Source organism: Oncorhynchus mykiss, chromosome 28, assembly GCF_013265735.2.
Source record: "Oncorhynchus mykiss isolate Arlee chromosome 28, USDA_OmykA_1.1, whole genome shotgun sequence".
Lineage (NCBI taxonomy): Eukaryota > Metazoa > Chordata > Actinopteri > Salmoniformes > Salmonidae > Oncorhynchus > Oncorhynchus mykiss.
The window spans coordinates 40,040,993-40,063,492 of record NC_048592.1 but is presented as its reverse complement, the minus strand read 5'-3'; the positions used below and the strand labels follow the sequence as shown (position 1 = coordinate 40,063,492).

At 47.5% G+C, this 22,500-nt stretch overlaps 1 protein-coding gene across 2 annotated transcripts in view; it reads left to right on the top strand.

The window, feature by feature from the left end:
- The window catches only part of LOC110508256 (microtubule cross-linking factor 1-like), a 129,782-nt gene that overhangs the window by 39,656 nt on the left and 67,626 nt on the right, over positions 1–22,500 (top strand). For both annotated transcript variants that reach the window (XM_036966544.1, XM_036966545.1), the window contains exons 5-7: positions 789–1,064; positions 2,033–2,416; positions 4,706–5,461. In XM_036966544.1, coding sequence (XP_036822439.1) covers positions 789–1,064; positions 2,033–2,416; positions 4,706–5,461 — 1,416 coding nt within the window. The remainder of the gene's footprint in view (positions 1–788; positions 1,065–2,032; positions 2,417–4,705; positions 5,462–22,500) is intronic.

Below are 22,500 nucleotides of genomic sequence, written 5' to 3'. Positions count from 1 at the left end.
CAGGTAGGAGAGAGACTTCTATCACACATTCTATAATCTCTGAACCAGGTAGGAGAGAGACTTCTATCACACATTCTATCATCTCTGAACCAGGTAGGAGAGAGACTTCTATCACACATTCTATCATCCCTGAACCAGGTAGGAGAGAGACTTCTATCACGCATTCTATCATCTCTGAACCAGGTAGGAGAGAGACTTCTATCACACATTCTATCACATAAAGCCAATTCGATTTCATAATGTGCGTACCTCTCCCCCATCTTCCTCCTCCCTCTTCCTCCTCACCCTCATCCCTCTTCCTACTCTCTCTTCCTCCTCCCTCCTCACTCTTCCTCTTCCTCTCCCCCTCCTCCCTCCTCCCCCTCCTCTCTCCCCTACTCCTCCTCCCCCCCTCCTCTTCCTCCTTCTCTCTCCCCTCCTCCTCCTCCTCCCTTCCAACCTACTCCTCCTCCTCCTCTCCCCCTCCTCTCCCCGTCCTCCCCCTCCTCTCTCCCCTACTCCTCCCCTCCCCCTACTCCTCCTCCCCCTCTCCCCTCCCCCTACTCCTCCTCCCCCTCCTCTCCCCTACTCCTCCTCCTCCTCTCCCCTCCTCCCTCCTCCTCCTCCTCTCCCCCTCCTCCCCCTCCTCTCTCCCCTACTCCTCCCCTCCCCCCACTCCTCTCTCCCCTACTCCTCCTCCTCCTCTCCCCCTCCTCCCTCCTCCCCCTCCTCTCTCCCCTACTCCTCCCCTCCCCCTACTCCTCCTCCCCCTCCTCCTCCCCTACTCCTCCTCCCCCTCCTCTTCACAGGAGGACAGTGCAGATCTCAGGTGTCAGCTGCAGTTCTCTAAGGAAGAATCCACCCTCATGCGTAAGAAGATGGCCAAGCTGGGGAAGGAGAAGGACAAGCTAGAGCAGGAGATCCAGCAGTATAAGTCAATCTACGGGGACGTGGACAGCCCTCTACCCCTTGCAGAGCTTGCAGGTGGTGGGCCACACAGCACCAGGGAGGCTGAGCTACGGCTCCGACTCAAACTGGTGGAGGAAGAGGCAAATATTCTGGGGAGGAAGATTGTAGAGCTGGAGGTGAGTGGCCCGAGTCTTTTAACCCTGGGTGTGTCTGAAAATGGAACCCTATCCCATTCTAATCCATGTAGTGCACTACTATAGACCAGAGCCCTATCCACTACTATAGACCAGAGCCCTATCCACTACTACAGACCAGAGCCCTATCCACTAGTATAGACCAGAGCCCTATCCACTACTATAGACCAGAGCCCTATCCACTACTATAGACCAGAACCCTATCCACTACTATAGACCAGAGCCCTATCCACTACTATAGACCAGAGCCCCTTCCACTACTATAGACCAGAGCCCTATCCACTACTATAGACCAGAGCCCTATCCACTAGTATAGACCAGAGCCCTATCCACTAGTATAGACCAGAGCCCTATCCACTACTATAGACCAGAGCCCTATCCACTACTACAGACCAGAGCCCTATCCACTAGTATAGACCAGAGCCCTATCCACTAGTATAGACCAGAGCCCTATCCACTACTATAGACCAGAACCCTATCCACTACTATAGACCAGAGCCCTATCCACTAGTATAGACCAGAGCCCTATCCACTAGTATAGACCAGAGCCCTATCCACTACTATAGACCAGAGCCCTATCCACTACTATAGACCAGGGCCCTATCCACTACTATAGACCAGAGCCCTATCCACTACTATAGACCAGGGCCCTATCCACTACTATAGACCAGAGCCCTATCCACTACTATAGACCAGAGCCCTATCCACTAGTATAGACCAGAGCCCTACCCACTACTATAGACCAGAGCCCTATCCACTAGTATAGACCAGAGCCCTACCCACTACTATAGACCAGAGCCCTATCCACTACTATAGGTCAAAGTAGTGCAAAGTAGTGCACTATGTAAGGAATAGGGTGCTATTGTCTTTTGTTTCCCCCTTCCTGCAGTACTTTGATTTCTTCCTGTAAATGAAGATCGCTTCCTAATCATTATGTTCATTATTATCAGGTGGAGAACCGAGGCCTGCGGGCTGAGAACGACGACATCCGCTGCCAGTACGAGAGGGACTGTTTCGGCCGGGAGCCCTTCAGCAGCATGCCCTCCTCCCCGTACGGCGGAGACGCTCTGGAGTCAGCCGGGGAGCTGCGGCGCCACCTACAGTTTGTAGAGGAAGAGGCAGAACTTCTCCGGCGGTCCATCTCGGAGATCGAGGACCACAACAAGCAGCTGATCTCAGAACTGAACCGCTTCAAGTTCGGCCCGAGAGACGAGGAAGGCGAGGTCGGAGTGATGATGATGATGAAGTCCGGTAATGGGAGTAACGGAAGCGGTGTGGTGATGATGGAGGAGCTGAAGGCAGCCAGGATGCAGATAAACGAGCTCAGTGGAAAGGTGAGGCAGCAAATAATATTTATAGAGCTGTTATCTTCCGAATAAACTCTTAAAGACCTAGTAATATTTTACATCAATAGCAGTCAATATTAATCGTCATCTTAATTCAGTCTCATCTGAAAGTTGTAAATTCTTAGTTATCTGCACGAACCCTGGCTAACAAGTTGAATCAGCAATACAAAATTGGGTTTAATTATTTATTTACTAAATACCTAACTAGTCACACAGAATTACACATACACATATTTAAATCATAACTTGATTACAAATTATGTCATAAAGGAAAACGTCCCTAGTGGGTGGAACAGATATGACAGCTGGTTTCACAAAAGAAAAGGGGCTGGGTTGAGTGAAAGAGCGGGAAGACTAAGGGACAAAGGGAGAAGCTGTGCTGTCGTAAATACAGTATCTTATGCATTCTATATTACCGCCCATTTGGAAAGGAAAATGCAATAATTATTTACTCTGAGCTGCGCTTCAGTAGGTTGGTGGTAGATGGAAGGCCGTGTTGCCCAACCGAGTCCTTTGTCCTTTGAAGAATGTCTCTGCTGGTAAATTGAATACGTTGTAGTAACGTCGTTGTGTGGTAGACCGGATACTCTGTCTGTTCTTTCCTAACCCTTGTTTGCAGCGGCTGTTGCTAATTCAACGGCTAGGAGGTATCACTTCTGTAGTGAATAAGAGTTCAAAGTTCATACCATTCGCAACCAAAGCTCACGCTGATGTTGGCTTCGTTCTGTAGTTATTATCTGAACCATTCTGACATCGGACCGTCGTCCTCACATCCTCGGAACAGGAGGTTATATTGTCGTCAAGGGTTTACATAGGAAGGGAGAGGAGGGCGTGTTTGAAAAGTTTTATAGCCCTTGTCCCTTCACAGGGGCGGGCCACTGATTGAGCAGCCCTATCTTATGAAATCCCAAATCTCACATTTTAGAAGCTAAAATCATTTCATCCCATCACAAATAATTTCATATTCAAACATATAAATTGAATAACAATTCCATGTGAATCCGATAACTCTGATGTGTAGACTTTCCACTGTAGAGTTTATGTCATCTTGTCTCTGAAGCTTTCATAATGTTGACTTGTCTCTGAAGCTATCATAATATTGACTTGTCTCTGAAGCTAACATAATGTTGACTTGTCTCTATAGCTAACATAATGTTGACTTGTCTCTAAAGCTATCATAATGTTGACTTGTCTCTGAAACTATCATAATGTTGACTTGTCTCTATAGCTAACATAATGTTGACTTGTCTCTGAAGCTATCATAATGTTGACTTGTCTCTAAAGCTATCATAATGTTGACTTGTCTCTGAAGCTATCATAATATTGACTTGTCTCTGAAGCTATCATAATGTTGACTTGTCTCTGAAGCTTTCATAATGTTGTCTTGTCTCTGAAGCTATCATAATGTTGACTTGTCTCTGAAGCTATCATAATGTTCACTTGTCTCTGAAACTATCATAATGGTGTCTTGTCTCTGAAGCTTTCATAATGGTGACTTGTCTCTAAAGCTTTCATAATGTTGACTTGTCTCTGAAGCTTTCAATATGAAAAACCCCGATGGAGCGCATTCACCACCTGTTGGATTTTTGAAGTGTTACAACTGGCACTTGCCATATGGCATTTGCAATCAACTTTGCACGAATCAACGCCACATTGGGTGGTATTGGACATCGTGTATATGGTTTGTCCAATGCCAATGTTTTGCCATTCATTTTTGTCCATTTCAGGGGGGTATTCCCTTACATAATGGTGACTTGTCTCTAAAGCTTTCATAATGTTGACTTGTCTCTGAAGCTTTCATAATGTTGACTTGTCTCTAAAGCTAACATAATGTTGACTTGTCTCTAAAGCTAACATAATGTTGACTTGTCTCTGAAGCTAACATAATGTTGACTTGTCTCTAAAGCTATCATAATGTTGACTTGTCTCTGAAGCTTTCATAATGTTGTCTTGTCTCTGAAGCTTTCATAATGGTGACTTGTCTCTAAAGCTTTCATAATGTTGACTTGTCTCTGAAGCTTTCATAATGTTGACTTGTCTCTAAAGCTAACATAATGTTGACTTGTCTCTGAAGCTAACATAATGTTGACTTGTCTCTAAAGCTAACATAATGTTGACTTGTCTCTGAAGCTTACATAATGTTGATTTCTCTCTAAAGCTATCATAATGTTGACTTGTCTCTGAAGCTATCATAATGGTGACTTGTCTCTGAAGCTTTCATAATGTTGACTTGTCTCTAAAGCTAACATAATGGTGTCTCGTGTCCTCATCCTCCAGGTGATGAAGCTGCAGTATGAGAACAGAGTCCTGATGTCCAACGTTCAGCGCTGTGACCTGGCCCAACACCTGGGCCTCCGCACCGGCTCCCCACGGGACAGCGATGCAGACAGCGACACCGGCCGCCGAGACTCCGCAGAGGAGGAAGAGACTGGGAGGCTCCTCCTTCTACACCCCAAGAGGGAGGGGCCTGTCGGTGGCGAGAGCGACTCGGAGGACCTCTTTGAGAAGACCACCACAACCTCGGGGTTTGGAAGTCACAAGCCCTCGGACGAGCTCAGCGGGCTCAGCGCCACCGAACTATCTAATCGTAGGCGAGAAGACCGCGAGACGTTCACGAATGTCAAACGAGAAGCAGAGCGCCTTGGGAAGACCGTAGATCGTCTCATTAGCGACACGGAAAGTCTGATCTATGACGGAAATATTTTAATAACAGGCGGGGACAGTTTGAGTCTGGCTCTGGAGGGCATTCAAGAAGACACCACCCGCCTACCTGATCCCAAACCAGACTCACAGGTCCTGGACACTATCAACACCCGTATGAAGGCCTTCCGCACAGAGCTCCATATCTTCATGGAGAAGGTGGATCACCTGGGAGAGGGCCTGAGGGAGAGGGGAAGTGACCGGGATCGGGGAGACGACCTGTCACCCTTGCCCAACCTCACTGAGTCCAGTAGCTTCCTGTCTGGGGTCACCTCCATGTCACGAGACTCGCCCATCGGCACCCTGGGACGCGACCTGGTCACAGATTTCCAGGTTAGGAATGGGATAAAACTCCTCCGAATTTTGACCTATATCTGTCTCTATCCAGAAGTGCGGCCAAAATGGCACCCTATTCACTACGTAGTGATCTACCTTTGACTAGAGACTTCAGGCTTACTTTACTTTATTTTTTTAATTCAACCTTTATTTAACTAGGCAACTAGGTTAAGAATAAATTCTTATTTACAATGACGGGCCTAACACCGGCCAAACCCGGACGACGCTGGGCCAATTGTGCACCGCCCCATGGGACTCCCAATCAAGGCCTGGATGTGATGCAGCCTGGAATCGAACCAGGGTCTGTAGTGACGCCTCTAGCACTGAGATGCAGTGTCTTAGACCGCTGAACCGGGGTCTGTAGGAATGCCTCTAGCACTGAGATGCAGTGTCTTAGACCGCTGAACCAGGGTCTGTAGTGACGCCTCTAACACTGAGATGCAGTGCCTTAGACCTCTGAACCAGGGTCTGTAGGAATGCCTCTAGCACTGAGATGCAGTGTCTTAGACCGCTGAACCGGGGTCTGTAGGGACGCCTCTAGCACTGAGATGCAGTGTCTTAGACCGCTGAACCAGGGTCTGTAGGGACGCCTCTAGCACTGAGATGCAGTGTCTTAGACCGCTGAACCAGGGTCTGTAGTGACGCCTCTAGCACTGAGATGCAGTGTCTTAGACCGCTGAACCAGGGTCTGTAGTGACGCCTCTAGCACTGAGATGCAGTGTCTTAGACCGCTGAACCAGGGTCTGTAGTGACGCCTCTAGCACTGAGATGCAGTGCCTTAGACCGCTGCACCACTCGGGAGCCTGAAACATCTGCCCCGCATCTAGTGCACCTTTCACCATCTAGTGCACCTTTCACCATCTAGTGCACCTTTCACTATCTAGTGCACCTTTGACCATCTAGTGCACCTTTCACCATCTAGTGCACCTTTCACTATCTAGTGCACCTTTGACCATCTAGTGCACCTTTGACCATCTAGTGCACCTTTGACCATCTAGTGCACCTTTGACCATCTAGTGCACCTTTCACCATCTAGTGCACCTTTCACTATCTAGTGCACCTTTCACCAGAGCCTTCGGGATTGACTTTACTTGGCTTCATCCCTTGGCTCCTATAAGGAGAATGGCCCATTGACGAATGCTGCATCACATCCAGGCCTTGATTGTGAGTCCCATAGAGCGGCATACAATTGGCCCAGCGTCATCCGGGTTTGGCCCGGGGTAGGCCGTGATTGGGAGTCTCATAGAGCGGCATACAATTGGCCCAGCGTCATCCGGGTTTGGCCCGGGGTAGGCCGTGATTGGGAGTCTCATAGAGCGGCATACAATTGGCCCAGCGTCGTCCGGATTTGGCCCGGGGTAGGCCGTTATTACAAACAAGAATTTGTTCTTAACTGACTTGCCTAGTTAAATAAAGGTAAAACTCGGTTCGGGTTGGTAGCACTAGTTAAAAGCCCTATGGGCCCTGGTCCAAAGTAGTGCTCTACATAGGGAATAGGGTGCCATTTGGGTTGCATTACTGTCTGTACTGTATGTTACGTTGTCTGTATCCTTGCTACATCTGGACATCAACCCCCTGGCTGCATCAATCAGTTAGTATGTCTTATCAATCAGTTAGTATGTCTTATCAATCAGTTAGTATGTCTTAAAACAGAGTAAAACCGATATTGCTATTATTTCATGACATTCTGATTTATACATTAAGACATTATGAAACAAAACAACAAGGACGATCTGATTTATACATTAAGACATTATGAGACAAAACAACAAGGACGTTCTGATTTATACATTAAGACATTATGAAACAAAACAACAAGGACGTTCTGATTTATACATTAAGACATTATGAAACAAAACAACAAGGACGTTCTGATTTATACATTATGACACCAGGAAACAAATAGAAATGTTGAAGTAATGAATCTGTCAGACAGAGAACAACGTGACTTTAAACAGCAGTGAGGAATAGGCACCCTACTCAGTGTATAGGGCACTACTTTGGACCAGAGCCCTATAGAACCCTGTTCACTAATAGGGCACTACTTTGGACCAGAGCCGTGTGGGTGAATTGGATGCCATTTCAGACGCAGTGCAGATTCACGGACGGGAGCGGTGTAAAACCCCAAGGGGAGTCTGTATAAATGGTACAGTCCATTACTACTGGATGTAAACAGTATAAAACCCCAAGGGGAGTCTGTGTAAATGGTAGAGTCCATTACTACTGGATGTAAACAGTATAAATCCCCAAGGGGAGTCTATATAAATGGTACAGTCCATTACTACTGGATGTAAACAGTATAAATCCCCAAGGGGAGTCTGTATAAATGGTAGAGTCCATTACTACTGGATGTAAACAGTATAAAACCCCAAGGGGAGTCTGTGTAAATGGTAGAGTCCATTACTACTGGATGTAAACAGTATAAATCCCCAAGGGGAGTCTATATAAATGGTACAGTCCATTACTACTGGATGTAAACAGTATAAAACCCCAAGGGGAGTCTGTGTAAATGGTACAGTCCATTACTACTGGATGTAAACAGTATAAAACCCCAAGGGGAGTCTGTGTAAATGGTACAGTCCATTGCTACTGGATGTAAACAGTATAAAATCCCAAGGGGAGTCTGTGTAAATGGTACAGTCCATTGCTACTGGATGTAAACAGTATAAAACTCACTCAAGTGAGCAGTCATTAGTAGAGCCATTCCCAGCCTCTAAATGTGATGCTAATGCAGCGTAGCGTGTCAAATACACAAAACCATTCATTATAGCTAGCGCGGGCTTGCGTCTGAAATGGCACCCTATTCCCCGTGTAAATGCACTAGATTTGACCAGAGCCAATCAGACACTGGTCAAAAGAAGTGCACTATATAGGGAATAGGGTGTCATTTGAGACACAGACCCATGTCTGGACAGCTTTATCAGAAGACTACCCACTCAGAACACAAGTCCTGTTTATTTTAAGCTTTCTTTCACATTGGTCCCAGGTTCAAACACACTATGTGAGACAAAAACAAAACAAAATGGCCCACTACACCCCTACATGTCCCGTCTACAGTCCACAGAGCCCCCCTGTTTGAATGCACAACACTAGATCAGTAAAGACCAGCAGGAACCAAGCAGAGATGGTGACACCTTGGCTGCGTTTAAAACACAGGTAGCCCAATTCAGATTTTTTTTTATTCACACTAATTGGTCTTTTGACCAATCAGACAAGATCTGGTGTGAAAAGATCTAATGTGATTGGTGAGAAGACCAATTAGTGTGATAAAAAAAGATCAGAATTTGTCTGACTGTATAAACATGGTACTTTAGGCCATTGTTACCCATCCATTGATCCGGGTTCCTAGCCCAGTACTAATAATCATGGGCTAGGTGATTAGCTGTTTAGTTGAATCAGGTGTGTTAGTGCTGGGCTTGAACACACTTGGTGTCCTCAGAGACGGACTGAGAAACACAGGACAACCAAACGAACAGCAGAGGGGCTACAGCAGCGCCTGTCCCACCTTGAGCCACCCGGCTCAGCCACACACCACCCCCTTTCTCCAGTCCCCATTCACCATCCCTCACACCCTCGCTTTCAGAGCTGTGTCCGCATACGCACCCTGCCCCCGAAATGGCAACCTGCCGACTTGATCCATCGCCCACATGCAGATGCCTGCTTCAACTCGGTGGGAGGGGCAGCTTCTTCCATATGGCTTTTTTCCCACACAATTGATCAAGCAATCAAATCAACAAATCAATGAATCAATCAAAGTCAGAATTAGGAGTTGCCTGTGGAAGAACCTTGCCGGTATCTTCGCCTTCCGTTCGCTGCGTTGCCCTCTACCACTGGTACGGCTGTTTGAGACAGCATGTTAATAAACAGTTTGCTCTTTTATTACAAAAAAAATCTTAATTCTCTTTTGAAATTGGATAGGGATAATACCTGTAGAATCCTCATTATGGTTAGGATGGGTGGAGCATACTGTTACTGAACTAACAGCTACTACAAACAAACATTCTCACAAGCATGAAGGGCATGGTTTGCCTTCTACTCAAAGAAAACAAGATAAAGTTAAAGTCATGTAGAATGATAAAGTCTAATGAAGAGTCACGTTTAACAGTGTAAAACAGTTAAAAGTGTAACGTGAAAAATAACGGCATTGCACGTGTGTAGAGTTGTTTTTGCTACTGCATGGCTGGTTGTATGCTAGCTAAGCTCTCTGTAGTCTGCTGTGGTGTCTATGGCTGGTTGTATGCTAGCTAAGCTATCTGTAGTCTGCTCTGGTATCTATGGCTGGTTGTATGCTAGCTAAGCTCTCTGTAGTCTGCTCTGGTGTCTGTCTATGGCTGGTGTGCTAGCTAAGCTATCTGTAGTCTGCTCTGGTGTCTATGTCTGGTGTGCTAGCTAAGCTCTCTAGTCTGCTGTGGTGCCTATCTATGGCTGGTGTGCTAGCTAAGCTATCTGTAGTCTGCTGTGGTGTCTATATATGGCTGGTGTGCTAGCTAAGCTATCTGTAGTCTGCTGTGGTGTCTATGGCTGGTGTGTTAGCTAAGCTATCTGTAGTCTGCTGTTGTGTCTATCTATGGCTGGTGTGTTAGCTAAGCTATCTGTAGTCTGCTCTGGTGTCTATCTATGGCTGGTGTGTTAGCTAAGCTATCTGCAGTCTGCTGTGGTGTCTATCTATGGCTGGTGTGCTAGCTAAGCTATCTGCAGTCTGCTGTGGTGTCTATGGCTGGTGTGCTAGCTAAGCTATCTGTAGTCTGCTGTGGTGTCTATGGTTGGTGTGCTAGCTAAGCTATATGTAGTCTGCTGTGGTGTCTATCTATGGTTGGTGTGCTACCTAGGCTATCTGCTGTCTGCTTTGTCTATCTATGGCTGGTGTGCTAGCTAAGCTATCTGTAGTCTGCTGTGGTGTCTATGGCTGGTGTGCTAGCTAAGCTATCTTTAGTCTGCTGTGGTGTCTATCTATGGTTGGTGTGCTAGCTAAGCTATCTGTAGTCTGCTTTGTCGATCTATGGCTGGTGTGCTAGCTAAGCTATCGGTAGTCTGCTGTGGTGTCTATGGCTGGTGTGCTAGCTAAGCTATCTGTAGTCTGCTTTGTCTATCTATGGTTGGTGTGCTAGCTAAGCTATATGTAGTCTGCTGTGGTGTCTATCTATGGCTGGTGTGCTAGCTAAGCTATCTGCAGTATGCTGTGGTATCTATTGATGGTTGGAATGCTAGCTAAGCTATCTGCAGTCTGCTGTGGTATCAGCTGTGTTTGGAGTCGTGTATCCCTCATTGCATGCGCTTCATAAACAGTGTTTTTGCATTCCTTCCCCCCCCCCGATCCCTCTCTTTTTTCTCCTTCTCTTTGTGTTCCCTCCGCCCTTCAGATGTTTCAACCCATCATGTTGTTCATCCTCGTTCTAGTCCTCTTCTCGTCTCTCTCGTACGCCGTGGTCTTTAAGTTGGTCTTTCTCTTTGTGCTTTTCTTCATTCTCTAGCCTGTTCCGTCAGTCTGTTCTCTTTTAGTTTTCAGTACGTATCTTTGCACCTTGGCTTTATCTTCTTTACCCATTTTCTTTATTTTTTATTTTTTATTCCTTCCTCTGTTTGTTCGTGGTCATTCATCTCTGTTTGTTCACCCACCAATCCACTTCATGCATTTCTACTCCCTCCACCCCCTGACCCCTGACCCCCACCCCTCAGTCACGGTCCGGTGTGAGGGATGAGCTGGAGTGGCGTCTAGGACAGGAGCGAGCCGTGGAGACCCAGAGCCAGGAGGGTCTTCCTCAGGGCCCGGCCCAGAACAGGGGAGCCATCCTGGGACACACTAGATACCACAGACCCCTCCTGGCTTCTTTAAGACTGGAGGTCAGTGCCTCTTCCATCTCTCTACCTCCCTGTCTTTTACCACCTACTGTAGGACTGATCATACCATGCTACTCTAGGACTGATCATACCATGCTACTGTAGGACTGATCATACCATGCTACTGTAGGACTGACTAAGAACAGACAGACAGTCAAATCAAATTAAATTGTATTAGTCACATGCGCCGAATACAACAGGTTTAGACCTTACAATGAAATGCTTACTTACAAGCCCTTAACCGACAATGCAGTTTTAAGAAAAATACCTAAAAAAATAAGAAATAAAGTAACAAATAATTAAAGAACAGCAGTAAAATAACAATAGCAAGGCTATATACAGGGGGTACTGGTACAGAGTCAATGTGGAGGCTATATACAGGGGGTACCGGTACAGAGTCAATGTGGAGGCTATATATAGGGGGTACCGGTACAGAGTCAATGTGGAGGCTATATACAGGGGGTACCGGTACAGAGTCAATGTGGAGGCTATATACAGGGGGTACCGGTACAGAGTCAATGTGGAGGCTATATACAGGGTGTACCGGTACAAATCAAAGTTAAAAGTTCAGGAGTCTTATGGCTTGGGGGTAAAAACTGTTGAGAATCCTTTTTGTCCTAGACTTGGTGCTCCGGTACCGCTTGCCGTGCGATAGCAGAGAGAACAGTCTATGACTAGGGTGGCTGGAGTCTTTGACAATTATTTGGGGTTTTCTTTTACACCGCCTGGTGTAGAGGTCCTGGATGGCAGGAAGCTTGGCCCCAGTGATGTACTGGGCTTGTACGCACTACCCTCTTGCCTTGCGGTCGGAGACCAAGCAGTTGCCATACCAAGCAGTGATGGAACCAGGATGCTCTCGATGGTGTAGCTGTAGATCCTTTTGAGGATCTGAGGACAGGAAATCTTTTCAGTCTCCTATGGGGGAATAGGTTTTGTTGTGCCCTCTTCACGACGGTCTTGGTGTGCTTGGACCATGTTAGTTTGTTGGTGATGTGGATACCAAGGAACTGAAGCTCTCAACCTGCTCCACTACAGCCCCGTCGATGAGAATGGGGGAGTTTTCGGTCCTCCTTTTCCTGTAGTCCACAATCATCTCCTTAGTCTTGATCACGTTCAGAGGTTGTTGTCCAGGCACCATACGGCCAGGTCTCTGACCTCCTCCCTATATGCTGTCTCATCGTTGTTGGTGATCAGGCCTACCACTGTTGTGTCATCGGCAAACTTAATCATGGTGTTAGTTGTGCCTGGCCATGCAGTCATGAGTGAACACAGAGTACAGAGGGGATTGAGAACGCACCCCTGAGGGGCCCCTGTGTTAACGATCAGCGTGGCAGATGTGTTGTTACCTACCCTTTCCACCTGGGGGCGGCCCATGAGGAAGTCCAGGATCCAGTTGCAGAGGGAGGTGTTTAGTCCCAGGGTCCTTAGCTTAGTGATGAGCTTTGAGGGCACTATGGTGTTGAATGCTGAGCTGTAGTCAATGAATAGCATTCTCACATAGGTGTTCCTTGTGTCCAGGTGTGAAAGGGAAGTGTGGAGTGCAATAAAGATTGCATGATCAGTGGATCTGTTGGGGCTGTATTGACATTGGAGTGGGTCTAGGGTTTCTGGGATATTGGTGATTTGAGCCATGACCAGCCTTTCAAAGCACCTCATGGCTACAGATGTGAGTTCTATGGGTCGGTAGTCATTTAGGAAGGTTACCTTAGTGTTCCTGGCTACAGGGACTATGGTGGTCTGCTTGAAACATGTTGGTATTATAGACTCAGACAGGGAGAGGTTGGAAATGTCAGTGAAGACACTTGCCAGTTGGTCAGTGCATGCTCGCAGTACACGTCCTGGTAATCTGTCTTGCCCTGCAGCCTTGTGAATGTTGACCTGTCTAAAGGTCTTACTCACATCGGCTGCGGAGAGCATGATCACACAGTCATCCGGAACAGCTGGTGCTCTCATGCATGTTTCAGTGTTACTTGCCTCAAAGCGAGCATAGAAGTAATTTAGCTCATCTGGTAGGCTCCTGTCACTGGGCAGCTCTCGGCTGTGCTTCCCTTTGTAGTCTAATAGTTTGCAAGCCCTGCCACATCCGACGAGCATCAGAGCTGGTGTAGTACGATTCAATCTTAGCCCTGTATTGACGCTTTGCCTGTTTGATGGTTCATCAGAGGGCATAGCCGGATTTCTTATAATCCTCCGGGTTAGAGTCCAGCTCCTTGAAAGCGGTAGCTCTACTATTTAGCTCAGTGCGGATGTTGCCTGTAGTCCATGGCTTCTGGTTGGAGTATGTACGTACAGTCACTGTTGGGAAGACGTCGTCAATGCACTTATTGATGAAGCCAGTGACTGATGTGGTGTACTCCTCAATGCCATCGGAAGTGTCCTGGAACATAATCCAGTCTGTGCTAGCAAAACAGTTCTGTAGCTTAGCATCTGCTTCATCTGACCACTGATCACTGCTGCTTCCTGCTTTAATTTTTGCTTGTATGCAGGACTCAGGTGGATAGAATTATGCTCAGATTGCTCATGTTGTGGTTCCACTCGGTGAAACATAAAATAATACAGTTTATAATGTCCTGTTGATAGGATATACGTGCATTTGGCTCCTCCAATTTATTTTCCAGCTTTGGCCAGTAGTATGGATGAAAAGGGCAGATTAGCCACAAAGTCAGGCACCCCAATCTCTTTCTCCTGTGAATGACGGGGATGAGGGCCTATTTGGATGTCTGGAGTAAATCCCTCTCGTCCGACTCATTAAAGAAACATTTTTCGTCCAGTTCAAGGTGAGTAATCGCTGCTCTGATTTCCAGAAGCTCTGTTCAAAATAGCACGGTTGGTTAAGAGCCCATGAAACGGCAGCCATCCTCTCCGGCGCCATTGATCACACCTTGCTACTGTAGGACTGACCAAGGACAGACCAGAGTATGTGAGTGGAGCTGGAGTGGAGCATGCCCAATTTGACTGACCAAGGACAGACCAGAGTATGTGAGTGGAGATGGAGTGGAGCATGCCCAATTTGACTGACCAAGGACAGACCAGAGTATGTGAGTGGAGCTGGAGTGGAGCCCAATTTGACTGGAGTGCGGTGCGAGTTTCCCAAAGGCGAATTTACCAAAGGCTGGAGCATCGGCCTTCTCGCCCTCTCCAATTTCGCTCCAGTAGGGCTCACTTCACGAGCCCAGGGCATGCCCGGCCCAGCATGCATTTGTAGTCTACTTGTGTGTTGCTTTAGCTACTGTCATGGAAATTCGCTAAATATTTTCATAAAGAAATGTATTAAACACTAAATCAAGGTGACTTATAAGGATGAAGAGAGAGAGGAGGTGCAGTGATGTAGTGTAAAGAATCTGAAATCATGACTAGGTGCACATGCTAACAGAAAGGAAACGAGGTGGGTACGCTAGTTAAGTGTGTCATTGTAGAAAAGTACATATAAACAGAAACAAAAATCAGATCTCTTAAAAGTTTCATTCATTTTCATTCGATTATCTTCTACAATCCTACAATAGGATGTCAGTTATTTTACCTCAAATCCTTTAGGCCTACCTACAGAAAAAAAGAGAAAAAAACAAATCCCTGCCTAGCATCCCTGCCTAGCCTGGCATCCCCAATGGCTCTGCAAACGTGGAGAGGGCCTGAAGCCACAGACTCTGGCCAAACCTGTGTTTCTAAAAATGTATTTAAAGGCAAAGGATTTTTTGATTTCATAAAAAATAAACGTGACACGTGACCCCCTCCCTGACGTGTGGCCGCAGGACGCTGACCAAAATCAAAATCAAAAATCAAATGTATTTATTTATTTATAAAGCCCTTCGTACATCAGCTGATATCTCAAAGTGCTGTACAGAAACCCAGCCTAAAACCCCAAACAGCAAGCAATGCAGGTGTAGAAGCACGTTGGCTAGGAAAAACTCCCTAGAAAGGCCGAAACCTAGGAAGAAACGTAGAGAGGAACCAGGCTCTGAGGGGTGGCCAGTCCTCTTCTGGCTGTGCCGGATGGAGATTATAACAGAACATGGCCAAGATGTTCAAATGTTCATAAATGACCAGCATGGTCAAATAATAATAATCACAGGCAGAACAGTTGAAACTGGAGCAGCAGCACGGCCAGGTGGACTGGGGACAGCAAGGAGTCATCATGCCAAGTAGTCCTGAGGCATGGTCCTCGGGCTCAGGTCCTCCGAGAGAGAGAAAGAAAGAGAGAATTAGAGAGAGCATACTTAAATTCACACAGGACACCAGATAAGACAGGAGAAGTACTCCAGATATAACAAACGGACCCTAGTCCCCCGACACATAAACTACTGCAGCATAAATACTGGAGGCTGAGACAGGAGGGGTCAGGAGACACTGTGGCCACATCCAATGATACCCCCGGACAGGGCCAAACAGGAAGGATATAACCCCACCCACTTTTGCCAAAGCACAGCCCCCACACCACTAGACGGATATCTTCAACCACCAACTTACCATCCTGAGACAAGGCCGAGTATAGCCCACAAAGATCTCCCCCACGGCACAACCCAAGTGGGGGTGCCAACCCAAAATGACGATCCCGGGGATCAGGAGCGGACCGGTAAATTCTGAGGCGTGGTAAACCTGTCAGTCCGGCTGAGACGCGGGAGTATGGCAACCTAGAGCGCCGGAGAGAGAGCAAATGTGACGGTACCCCCTCCCCGGCTTGTTCGGCTCCAGCCGCAGGACACCAACCAAAGGGATGACCCCGGGGAACATGAGCGGACCGGTCACCCCTGCTGATGCGCGGGAACCTGTCGCCGGCTGGGGCAGGGGAGCTTGACGAGCCGATGGGAGCCTGGCGATCCGGCTTAGGAATGAGAGCCTGACGAGCCAGTGGAAGCAGGGGAGCCTGGCAATCTGTCTGAAGCATGAGAGCCTGACAAACCGGCGGAGGCAGAAGAGCCTGGCGATCTGTCTGAGGCATGAGAGCCTGTAGCGGCTCCCGGACCAGACGTCATTCTCACAGATTTTATTTTTTTTAACACTCCCTGATGCTTTCCTTAGGTGAGGCATTATTCTGTAATGATGAGTGTTTTAATAAATAAACACAACTAAATACAAAATATGAAACACGAACAACACACAGACATGAAACTGAAACAGAAAACAATAACGCCTGGGGAAGGAACCAAAGGAAGAGACATATATAGGGAAGGAACCAAAGGGAGAGACATATATAGGGAAGGAACCCAAGGGAGAGACATATATAGGGAAGGAACCAAAGGGAGAGACATATATAGGGAAGGAACCAAAGGGAGAGACATATATAGGGAAGGAACCAAAGGGAGTGACATATATATAGGGAAGGAACCAAAGGGAGTGACATATATAGGGAAGGAACCAAAGGGAGAGACATATATAGGGAAGGAACCAAAGGGAGAGACATATATAGGGAAGGAACCAAAGGGAGAGACATATATAGGGAAGGAACCAAAGGGAGTGACATATATAGGGAAGGAACCAAAGGGAGTGACATATATGGGGAAGGAACCAAATGGAGTGACATATATAGTGTAGGAACCAAAGGGAATTACATACTGTATATAGTGAAGGAACCAAATGGAGGGACATATATAGGGAAGGAACCAAAGGGAGAGACATATATAGGGAAGGAACCAAAGGGAGTGACATATATAAGGAAGGAACCAAAGGGAGAGACACATATATATAGGGAAGGAACCACAGGGAGAGACATATATAGGGAAGGAACCAAAGGGAGAGACATATATAGGGAAGGAACCAAAGGGAGAGACATATATAGGGAAGGAACCAAAGGGAGAGACATATATAGGGAAGGAACCAAAGGGAGAGACATATATAGGGAAGGAACCAAAGGGAGAGACATATATAGGGAAGGAACCAAAGGGAGAGACATATATAGGGAAGGAACCAAAGGGAGAGACATATATAGGGAAGGAACCAAAGGGAGAGACATATATAGGGAAGGAACCAAAGGGAGAGACATATATAGGGAAGGAACCAAAGGGAGAGACATATATAGGGAAGGAACCAAAGGGAGAGACATATATAGGGAAGGAACCAAAGGGAGAGACATATATAGGGAAGGAACCAAAGGGAGAGACATATATAGGGAAGGAACCAAAGGGAGAGACATATATAGGGAAGGAACCAAAGGGAGAGACATATATAGGGAAGGAACCAAAGGGAGTGACATATATAGGGAAGGAACCAAAGGGAGAGACATATATAGGGAAGGAACCAAAGGGAGTGACATATATAGGGAAGGAACCAAAGGGAGAGACATATATAGGGAAGGAACCAAAGGGAGAGACATATATAGGGAAGGAACCAAAGGGAGTGACATATATAGGGAAGGAACCAAAGGGAGAGACATATATAGGGAAGGAACCAAAGGGAGGGACATATATAGAGAAGGAACCAAAGGGAGAGACATATATAGGGAAGGAGTGACATATATATATAGGGAAGGTAATCAGGGAAGTGATGGAGTCCCGGGGAGTCTGATGACGCGAAGGTAACGGTGTAACGGTGGTGACAGGTGTGCGCCCTAACGAGCACCCTGGTGACCTAGAGGCCGGAGACATAATACAACAAAATGGTGTTTAAATGCTGAGCGCTTTTTGTCCATACCAGCCTAATGTGTCGCAGTGGCAATGCTTTACACTGTGTTTCTTTGTAGGCTATAGTCTTGAAATAATATAGCCTAAATAATTATTTTTAGGCTCCCTGTCTGTCTCCTGACCTATTTAGAGTGTTCATCAAATCAACATGTTTTGTTATCAAATGTTATTGCGGGTGTAGTGAAATGCTTGTGTTCCTACCTCCAAAAGTGCTGTAATATCCTACAATTCACAACAATGCACACAAATCTAAAATAATTAAAATTAAGAAATATATCAATATTAGGACGATCAATGTCGGAGTGGCATTTACTAAAATAGAATACAGTCTATACATCTGAGATGAGTAAAACAGTATGTAAACATTATTAAGGCAACTAGTGTTCCATTATTAAAGTGACCAGTGATTCCACATCTATGTACATAGGGCAGTAGCCTCTAATGTGCTAGTGATGGCTATTTAACAGTTTGATGGCCTTGAGATAGAAGCTGTTTTTTAGTCTCTCGGTCCCAGCTTTGATGCACCTGTACTGACCTCGCCTTCTGGATGATAGCGGAGGGAACAGGCTGTGGCTCAGGTGGTTGATATCCTTTATGATATTTGTGACTTTGGATGCTGTAGGTGTCCTGGTGGGCAGGTAGTTTGCCCCCGGTAATGCATTGGGCCCACTGGAGAGCCATGTGGTTGTGAGTTGCCGTACCAGGCGCTGATGCAGCCTAGCAGGATGCTCTCAATTGGGCATGTGTAAAAGTTTGTGAGGATTTTAGGTGCCAAGACCAATTTCTACAGCCTCCTGAGGTTGAAGAGGCGTTGTAGCGCCTTCTTCACCACACTGTCTGTGTGGGTGGACCATTTCATATCGTCAGTGATGTGTACACCGAGGAACTTGAAGCTTTCGATCTTCTCCTCTGCGGTCCCGTCGATGTGGATAGGGGCTCCCTCTGCTGTCTCCTTAAGTCCACAATCAGCTCTTTCATTTTATTGATGTTGAGGGAGAGGTTATTTTCCTGGCACCACTCTGCCTCCTCTCTGTAGGCTGTCTCGTCATTGTTGGTAATCAGGCCTACTACTGTTGTGTCGTCTGAAAACTCCATGATTGAGTTGGAGGAAGGTGTGGCCACGCAGTCATGGGTGAACAGAGAGTACAGGAGGGGGCTGAGCACACACCCTTGTGGGGCCCCTGTGTTGAGGATCAGCGTAGTGGCTGTGTTTCCTACCTTCACCACCTGGGGTTGGTCCGTCAGGAAGTCCAGGACCCAGTTGCACAGGGTGGGGTTCAGACCCAGGGCCCCGATCTTAATGATGAGTTTGGAGGGTACTATGTTGAAGGCTAAGTTATAGTCAAAGAACAGCATTCTTACATAGGTATTCCTCTTCCCCAGATGGGATAGGGCAGTGTGATGCTGATTCCATCGCCTATGAATCTATTGGGGCGATATGCAAATTGAAGTGGGTCTAGAGTGTCAGGTAAGATGGAGGTGATGAGATTCTTAACTAACCTCTCAAAGCACTTCATGATGACAGAAGTGAGTGCAGGGCGATAGTCATTTAGTTCAGTTACCTTTGTTTTCTTGGGTACAGGAACAATGGTGTCCATCTTGAAGCAAATGGGGACAGCAGACTGCGGTAGGGAGAGATTGAATATGTCCGTAATCACTCCAGTCATCTGGTCTGTGCACTGCTCCGAGGACGCGGCTAGGGATGCCTTCTGGGCTGGCAGGATTGTGAGGGTTAGCACGCTTAAATGTTTAACTCACGTCGGCCTTGGAGAACGAGAGCCCTTCAGTCCTTGGTAGCGGTCCACGTTGGTGGCACTGTGTTATCTTCAAAGCGGGCGAAGAAGATGTTTAGCTTGTCAGGGAGCAAGACGTCAGTGTCCTGGACGTGGCTGGTTTGCCTTTGTAATCCGTGATTGTCTGGAGTCTTTGCCACTTACGTCTCGTGTTGAATTACAACTTCACTTTGTCTCTGTACTGACATGTTGCCTGTTTGATTGCCTTATGGAGGGCATAACTGCACTGTTTATATTCAAGCATATTCCCAGTCACCTTGCAGTGGTTAAATGTGGTGGTTCGCACTTTCAGTTGTGCTCAAATGCTGCCAACTATCCACGTTTGGGTAGGTTTTTATAGTCAGTGGGAACAACATCCACTATACACTTCCTGATGAACTCACTCACTGTGACAGTGTATACGTCAATTTATTTAAATTTATTTCACCTTTTATTTAACCAGGTAGGCTAGTTGAGAACAAGTTCTCATTTGCAACTGCGACCTGGCCAAGATAAAGCAAAGCAGTGTGACACAGACAACAACACAGAGTTACACATGGAGTAAACAATAAAGAAGCCAATAACACAATAAACAAATCAATGACACGGTAGAAAAAAGAAAGTCTATATACAGTGTATGCAAAAGGCAAGAGGAGGTCGGCAATAAATAGGCCACAGGAGCGAATAGTTACAATTTAGCAGATTAACACTGGTGTGATAAATGAGCAGATGATGATGTGCAAGTAGAGATACTGTTGTGCAAAAGAGCAGGAAAGTAAATAAAATAAAAACAGTATGTGGATGAGGTAGATAGATTGGATGGGCTATTTACAGATGGACTATGTACAGCTGCAGCGATCGGTTAGCTGATCAGATAGCAGATGTTTAAAGAGAACAGTATATGCGGAGAAAGACATGATTCCGTAAAACAGAGTATGTTACAGTCCCTGATGTATCTCTGAAAGTAGATCCTCGCCCTGAGCTTGTCTACTTTGTTATCCATCCAGGGGGGTATTGAATGTTGTTGGACATGCGGGGGACCAAGGTGATGCCCTCTAAATTCTGTGACACAGTGACCATTCTATTTTTCGCATTACATATTGTGCTTTCATCTGCACACGCAAGAGTATATTATCTCTGACTCAGCATAGTGTCATGTAGCTACAGTACATCAGATAGGTGCTTTAGCTTCCAATAACACACACACACACACGGTACCATGGTGTACTGTTAAACAGATAGATGCTCCAACGCCACAGACACATGACTGCTGTTACTCGACTCGGCATCAGATGTTGACGTATTCTCTGTTTGATAAACACGCTTTAGCTCAGCCACCGAGAGCAGAAAAGGTCATCGAGGACCTGATGGCTTATACTGTCCTAGAGAAATTGGACACTATTATGTAACGATAAACACTCTGACCAGGGATGTGGTTTCTAAATATATTGTTACAGTTGGGAGGTGGGATTTCAGTTTCCCCTCTAGCATAATCTGTGAGGTGGAGAGAGTGAATGAATGAGAGGATGAATGAAAAAACAGCTTTGGTATAGTAGGATTACTGCTCTGTGTAATTTACATTTGAGGAGAAAGAGAGGAGGGCAGGGGGGAGAGAGAGAGGGGAGGGCAGGGGGAGAGAGAGAGGAGGGCAGGGGGGATAGAGAGAGGAGAGCAGGGGGGAGAGAGAGAGGAGGGCAGGGGGGAGAGAGAGAGGAGGGCAGGGGGGAGAGAGAGAGGGAGAGGAGGGCAGGGGGGAGAGAGAGAGAGAGGAGGGCAGGGGGGAGAGAAAGAGGAGGGCAGGGGGGAGAGAGAGAGGAGGGCAGGGGGGAGAGAGAGAGAGAGAGAGAGGAGGGCAGGGGGGAGAGAGAGAGGAGGGCAGGGGGAGAGAGAGAGAGAGAGGAGGGCAGGGGGAGAGATAGAGAGAGAGGAGGGCAGGGGGGAGAGAGAGAGAGAGAGAGGAGGGAAGGGGAGAGAGAGAGAGAGAGAGGTTGGCAGGGGGGAGAGAGAGAGAGGAGGGCAGGGGGGAGAGACAGAGAGAGAGGAGGGCAGGGGGGAGAGAGAGAGGAGGGCATGGGGGTATGAGAGAGAGAGGAGGGCAGGGGGGAGAGAGAGGAGGGCAGGGGGAGAGAGAGAGGAGGGCATGGGGGAGAGAGAGAGAGGAGGGCAGGGGGAGAGAGAGAGGAGGGCAGGGGGAGAGAGAGAGGAGGGCAGGGGGGTATGAGAGAGAGGAGGGCAGGGGGGAGAGAGAGGAGGGCAAGGGGGAGAGAGAGAGGAGGGCAAGGGGGAGAGAGAGAGGAGGGCAGGGGGGAGAGAGAGAGGAGGGCAGGGGGGAGAGAGAGAGAGCGAGAGAGAGGAGGGCAGGGGGAGAGAGAGAGGAGGGCAGGGGGGGAGAGAGAGAGGAGGGCAGGGGGAGAGAGAGAGGAGGGCAGGGGAGAGAGAGAGAGGAGGGCAGGGGGGAGAGAGAGAGGAGGGCAGGGGGGAGAGAGAGAGGAGGGCAGGGGGGAGAGAGAGAGAGCGAGAGAGAGGAGGGCAGGGGGAGAGAGAGAGAGGAGGGCAGGGGGGAGAGAGAGAGGAGGGCAGGGGGGAGAGAGAGAGGGCAGGGGGGAGAGAGAGAGGGCAGGGGGGAGAGAGAGAGGGCAGGGGGAGAGAGAGGAGGGCAGGGGGAGAGAGAGAGAGACAGAGAGAGAGAGGAGGGCAGGGGGAGAGAGAGAGAGGAGGGCAAGGGGGAGAGAGAGAGGAGGGCAGGGGGGAGAGAGAGAGGAGAACAGGGGGAGAGAGAGAGAGGAGGGCAAGGGGGAGAGAGAGAGGAGGT